This window comes from Otolemur garnettii, unplaced genomic scaffold, assembly GCF_000181295.1.
Source record: "Otolemur garnettii isolate 467f Iridium unplaced genomic scaffold, OtoGar3 scaffold00074, whole genome shotgun sequence".
In the NCBI taxonomy this organism is placed as follows: domain Eukaryota; kingdom Metazoa; phylum Chordata; class Mammalia; order Primates; family Galagidae; genus Otolemur; species Otolemur garnettii.
The window spans coordinates 7138077-7143929 of NW_003852469.1; the positions used below are offsets into that span (position 1 = coordinate 7138077).

The window sequence follows — 5853 nt, forward strand, 5'->3', positions numbered from 1 at the left end:
TAGCACTCTGTACCCCATGATAGCATTAATGTACACAAATAAGATTTAAAAAATAAATAAATAAAATCTTCACGGGGTGGTATAAGTGCATGTTGTTAGCAGGCAAGGAGTGTTTCAGCTAGTGAAACAGTTGCATCTGTGTATCTGTATGTGTGTGTGTGTGTGAGAGAGAGAGAGAAAGCACAAGTGGTATTGGGTAGTGTGCCCTTGTGGGCAGTCTTAAGTGTCTGCGTTCTGTGTGCAATTCAGCTATTAGAGCTGAGAAACCTGGGTTCTAATTTGGTGGCCTTGAACAGGTCCCTCAGACAGACCTTTCTGAGCCTTTGTTTCCTCATTTTGAACTTCAGTGCCTTGGGGTGGTTGTCTTCCAACTGTCTTGCTCAGCAGGCAGCCTAGAGGGTGGAGAGGAGACTTCTGCTAGTGGTTTTACTGTCAAATTTGGTTTCTGGGTCTCTTTACTTCTGCAGGGCAGCTACTCTTTGCTGGTGTCTGTGCCAGCTTCTGCCCCTCAGTTGTTGCTCACTGAAGAGGTAGCATTTGACTTTCTGGAAATTGTCTCTAACTCACTGGAAATGCAGGAAGCTTGAGCATGAAACTCACTCAGCAAAAAAAAAAAAAAAAGCACACACAAGAAACCACAGGGCCTATATCGGCCTGTCGTCATCAAGCAGACTAGAATACTGCAGAAACTCTAGGCAGAGAGGAAATGAACTTGAGAGAAGGGGGAACACACAGCCGAGAAGAGAAAGGAGAGAAAGAGGGCAGAAGTGGAAGGAGAGAGCTGAAGCCAGGGGCAGCGAGATGGTCAGAGGATGGGCGACATGGCGGTGAAGCAGGGCTGCCTATATCTCCAGCAGCAGCAGACGTTTGGAAAGGTGGGAGCAGGGCAAGCCTGGGGCTGCTGGAAACCCCGGAGGTGGAGAGGGAGGTCTGTGTTCCAAAACCTTTGTAGGGGCCACAAAGTTAGACCTAGAGTTCAACCTCAGGAAAGGTCTTTCCTTACCAATTGTTGCTTCCCAAACCAGGCCCAAACTAGGCTCCAAACTGTTCTTCACTGTTTGCCCTGGCGGTTGGGGGAGGGTACTGACTTAATCTCTTGTCTTGCTTTTCTCTTTTGTTCTGTGTTGACCTCTCATGGGGACAGTTGGAAGGGAATGGAAGGAAAAGCTGGGGGCACGATTTGGGATAACAGTGGAGGTTCCTCTCCCCTTTCCCACCCCTGCGGAGCATGTCTGGTTTGGAGGTGGGCTGGGGCTTCTGGGAACTGGGGCCCCAGCATGTCCATCTTCCTCCTTCCCTGACCTCCATGAATGACCCTCAGCTGACCCACACTGGGAGGCACCTATCTATCCCCACCATGGCCCAGCCTGTCAAGCAGTGAGGCAGAAAGGTTCAGCAGGGTGGAGAGAGGCTCCTGGAGGCAGGTCCTCCTCCAGGACTTCACACAGACTAGGAGTGAGGTCTCTAGTCTGGGCCCTATGCTGCCCTACGGGACCCTCCTTTGGGCTTTGGTGACTCACCTGGTTTTCTCCTCTACACTGGATCTGCTGGGGTTGGGCCTGTGTGGCCTTCTTGCAGCCTGCACCTGTGGGGCTCATTACTGTGCTGCCTTGTGCCTTTAGCAATCTCTCTGCTCTTGCTTGCAGGCCTCTTCTGAGTTGTTGGCAGCTGATCTCCAGTTTCTAATTCCTACAGTCTCTATCATCCTCTCTTCCTCCTGGTGTCTCCTCTGATTTTTACCTTTCTCCTTGTCTCTGGGTGGCTGCCCTGTTCTTCTCCCCTGGCCCCTTTGTTCACTCTCTCCCTCCCTGTGGTCTCCCTCCCTGGCCACCCACACATCGGGGCTCAGAAATGGCGCCGGTTCGCAGCTGTGCTGTATGGACAGTCAGGCTGTGCCTTGGCCCGGCTGGAGCTCCAGGAGAGCCCAGAGAAGCCACGCCGGGGAGAGGCTGCCCGGAGGGTTATTCGCCTCAGCGACTGCCTGCGAGTGGCTGAAGCCAGCGGGGAGGACAGCAGCCCCAGGGACACCAGTGCCTTCATCCTGGAGACCAAGGAACGCCTGTACCTCCTGGCAGCCCCCTCTGCAGAGCGCAGTGACTGGATGCAGGCCATCTGTCTGCTAGCTTTCCCTGTGAGTTGTCCAGGGCTGCAGAAGGGCAAGGGAGCATGCAGGGTGGGGCACTAGATGCTTCCTGTGGGCAGGAGTTAGGAGAGTCAAGGTCAGGATGCAGGGTACTTCCTTGATATGGAGACTCCAAGCCAGCCTTACAGATAGGGCCAGCAGGTTGGGGGGTGGGGGACACTGAGAAAAAGCCTGGGGCTGGGGTAGTTCTTAGGATTGGGGATCGTGGTGAGAGTGGGGGCTTCTTCTCCAGGGGCAGAGGAAGGAGCTGCCAGGGCCCGAGGGGAAGAGCAGCCAGCCCTGCATGGAGGAGAATGAACTGTACAGCAGCACAGCTTCAGGTGAGGGGCAGGGGCTGCCCTGGCTCCCTGGGTGCTGACTTAAGGGCGTGGCTGGGAGGAGGTGTGGGCCAGCGTTCAGTCCTGGGGCTTCCTGCCTGTGGTTGCCCCTAGCTGGGGCCATCCCCTGCTCAGCCTCTCCCCCTCACTTCCGGGTGTGGCCCAAGGTGGAGGAGCCTGGCCTGCCTTGAGTGTCACCTTTGGTTCACCCCTTGTTTCCCAGGCCCTGCTGGTGGGGTAGGTGAGGGTCCTATTTTTGAGGCATTGCTGGATAAAGGAGAAGCTTTCCTAAGTCTTCTACCTAAACTCAACCGCTGGGGGACATGGATTGATATGGGGAAGGGAAGGACAGGCTTTACCCACAGCTGTGGCAAGAGGGACTGTGGAGGCGGCTGCTGTGAGGTGAGAGGTAGGGTGGAGAAGGCGGGCTGTGGCTCTGGCCACAATAGCAGGAAGGACGTGGGCTTGGTGTCTACTAGGGTAGGAGGTGGAGGTAGCGGGCATTTTGGGGAGTGTGACCCAGCACGGAGCAGCTTGGCCTTTAGGATTCAGGTTGGAGGTCATGAGTACATGGATAATACTTCTTTTAGAAATCCTCTAGCACACTCATTTAGAACCAGTGTTGTGTTGTGGTGTGAGGCACACCAGCTGTTTCCCATTAACTGCCTTCTCTCTCCTCTCCTCCCCAGTGGTCCCCTGCAAGGAATTTGCCGTCCTTATAAGACCTACAAAGGCCAGTGAGAGGTGCCGCCTCCGGGGATCCTACACCCTGCGTGCAGGGGAGAGCACCCTGGAACTGTGGGGTGGCCCTGAGCCAAGCTCTCCGCTGTTTGAATGGCCATACAGGTTCCTGCGACGCTTTGGGCGGGACAAGGTGAGGGCTGCTGTGTGGGGCAGGAGAGAAAGGGTGAGTTTTGAACCAAGAGGGGGTCAGGGAGCAGGGAGACAGAAAGGAAGGAGGAGGAGGCGGGGAGAAGGAAAAGGCAGAGATAAAACCAGCAGAGGAGAAACAGTGAGGAGGAGAGAGTGATGAGGAGGTGGGGGTGGGAAGAGAAGGAAGGAGGAGTGGAGAGGTTAGATGGGGGAATGGTGGCTGACCTTTGTGCCAGGCTGCGGACATGAACGAGTGGAAGGGAGCATGAAGGGTGGGGAAAGGGGAGTCCTTTCAAGTTCTCCATAGATGGAGAAGTCCTGGTGGTTTCTGATGCCAGGCAGCTGCAGGCCCAGGACCTATGGTTGACAGTGGGGCCCAAGAAAGCAGCCCTGCCCTGTGACCCTACCAGTAACCTCCTTTCCTCTGGCTTAGGTGACCTTTTCCTTCGAGGCAGGCCGGCGCTGCATCTCTGGAGAGGGCAACTTTGAGTTTGAAACCCAACAAGGCAATGAGATCTTCTTGGCCCTGGAAGAGGCCATCTCTGCCCAGAAGAATGCTCCCCCACCTGGGCCCCAGCCCCAGCCCGCCATGATACCTACTGTGCTGCCCCGGCCCCATGACTCGCTGCCACCTCCTTCACCCACTCTGTTGCCTGCCCCGCGGCCTCCAGGCCCAGAGGGGGAGTACGCAGTGCCCTTTGATGCAGTGGCCCGGTCATTGGGGAAGAGCTTCAAGTGCATGCTGGCAGGCCCTCCCCAGATCCCGGCTGACCCTCTGTACGACAGTATTGAGGAGACCCTATGCCCTCAACCTGACCACATATATGATGAACCAGAGGGTGTGGCCACTCTGAGCCTGTATGACAGCCCACAGGCACCTCGGCCTGAGGCACGGAGGAGGCAGGCCAAAGCTGAAGTGGACCCTAGTGGCCTCCAGCAGGTCCACCCAGCTAGGCAGGATCTCTCTGCCTCTGGCTGGCAGCCAGGAACTGAGTATGACAATGTTGTACTTAAGAAAAGCCCAAAATGACAGAAATGCTGGTCACATTGAAGTGTACATTGAGGGGAGAGGACAGCCACCTCCCTTTCAGTCTTTTGCTGGTGACTTCTCTTGGCCACTACATCAGAAGAACCTCCTCTTCTTCTTCTGAAGCCCTAGGCTGGGCCTGCTGGAGTGTGGTATGGTCTGACGGATGGTCCCTCCCAAGGCCTGCTGGGTGAGTCACCTACCACCCAAAGCAGGAAGAATGCCCTGGAGAGACCCACCCTCCTCCTACTCCTTTTCCACTTCCTTCTCTTTCTTTCCCCGGGTTTAGAAGGAACCTGGGGGCATATAGGGCAGAGGACAAGAGGATGTCAGCAACCCTGGTTCCTTGGTTCATGCAGGCCTACTGCCTGCTATGGCCCTTGTTATGGGACTGACCTGGGTCCAGGCACTCAGGACATGGCTGCAGCTTTCTGCAGGTTTCAGATTTCTTTGTGACATTAAAGCATTTCTGAAACATTTTTGGTGTGGCCTGAGCCCTGTAGGGGTAGGGATGGGACAGCTATAGCCTGCTGGGGTGAAGACTCCAATGGACACCCCCCTTGTCATTTCCTCTCTGGGGCTGCCCTGGGTCTTAAGCATCTAGTCACAGAGAAGGAGGTCCATGGAAGTCTGGTTGCTCTGGGAAAGGGATTCATGTGTATCTATCCTTTACTAGGATAAGGTCAACACCAGAAAAAATGGTGGGGCAGCGGGGAAAAGCTGGACTGCACAAAAGGAAAGAACTAGGATTTATTGGTACTCTGTGCAGTAGGAATGGGACTCACCTGCTGGGTGGCCCTGAGCCAGCCCTTTCCTGCCCAGAGATTTTTCCCACTTTGTAAAAGCAGGAGGTTGCACCATGTGGGTACTGAGAACCCTTCCAGCTGTTATTCTCTACTGGCCCTAGGTGCCCCCAGGTCCTGGTATGTTGGGTCCCCACAGGTTAGGCTCTGTGCCCTTGTGCTCTTTCCTCATTGATACCTGCTTTCCTGAAAGTGCATGCCCAGAAACTTCTGCTGTCAGCCCACCAGCTATGAGGCTATAGGCTGCCCACAGCCCATAAGGGAATGAAGCAAGGCACAGGTGTCTGTCACAAGAGGGGCTATGAGTGCCATGAGAGGCCAAACAGGGCTGTGAGCTTCAGAGAGAGAACAATTTGTCAGGAGCCCAAGAAAGGCTTCATATTGAAGGTGGCGTTTAAGGTGGACCTTTATGGGTAGGAAAGAAATTGATGAAGATTAAGGGAACTTGAAAGAGCATCCTGAGCAGAAGTAAGAAATAGAAACCGTGGAGGAGACACCAATATGTTCAGGATGAGTTCTGCGCTCAGAGCAGAGGGAACGTGCAGCAGCCTCCTTGAGAAGGCACATTCCAACCATGTGCCTAATTAGAGCGGAAGGAAGAACAGCGATGGCCTTTGTACAGGAAGTCCCTTAAGAGCTGAGCAGTAGTAACCCCAATAGCCCTGGGGAAGACAGACTTGGGGTAGGATG

At 54.8% G+C, this 5853-nt stretch overlaps 1 protein-coding gene across 2 annotated transcripts; it reads left to right on the forward strand.

The window, feature by feature from the left end:
* Positions 1-644: 644 nt before the first annotated feature.
* DOK2 (docking protein 2) lies at positions 645-4779 on the forward strand. 2 transcript variants are annotated; one of them, XM_023515581.1, is made up of 5 exons: positions 645-875; positions 1869-2131; positions 2376-2463; positions 3150-3334; positions 3767-4779. In XM_023515581.1, the coding sequence occupies exons 1-5, from the start codon at positions 707-709 to the stop codon at positions 4361-4363; spliced, it is 1302 nt and encodes a 433-aa protein (XP_023371349.1). In that variant the 5' UTR covers positions 645-706; the 3' UTR covers positions 4364-4779. The 2 variants fall into 2 exon arrangements, with proteins under 2 accessions (XP_023371349.1, XP_003794040.1); XM_003793992.3 differs by having other exon boundaries at positions 737-875; positions 1850-2131.
* The last annotated feature ends 1074 nt before the right edge of the window (positions 4780-5853 follow it).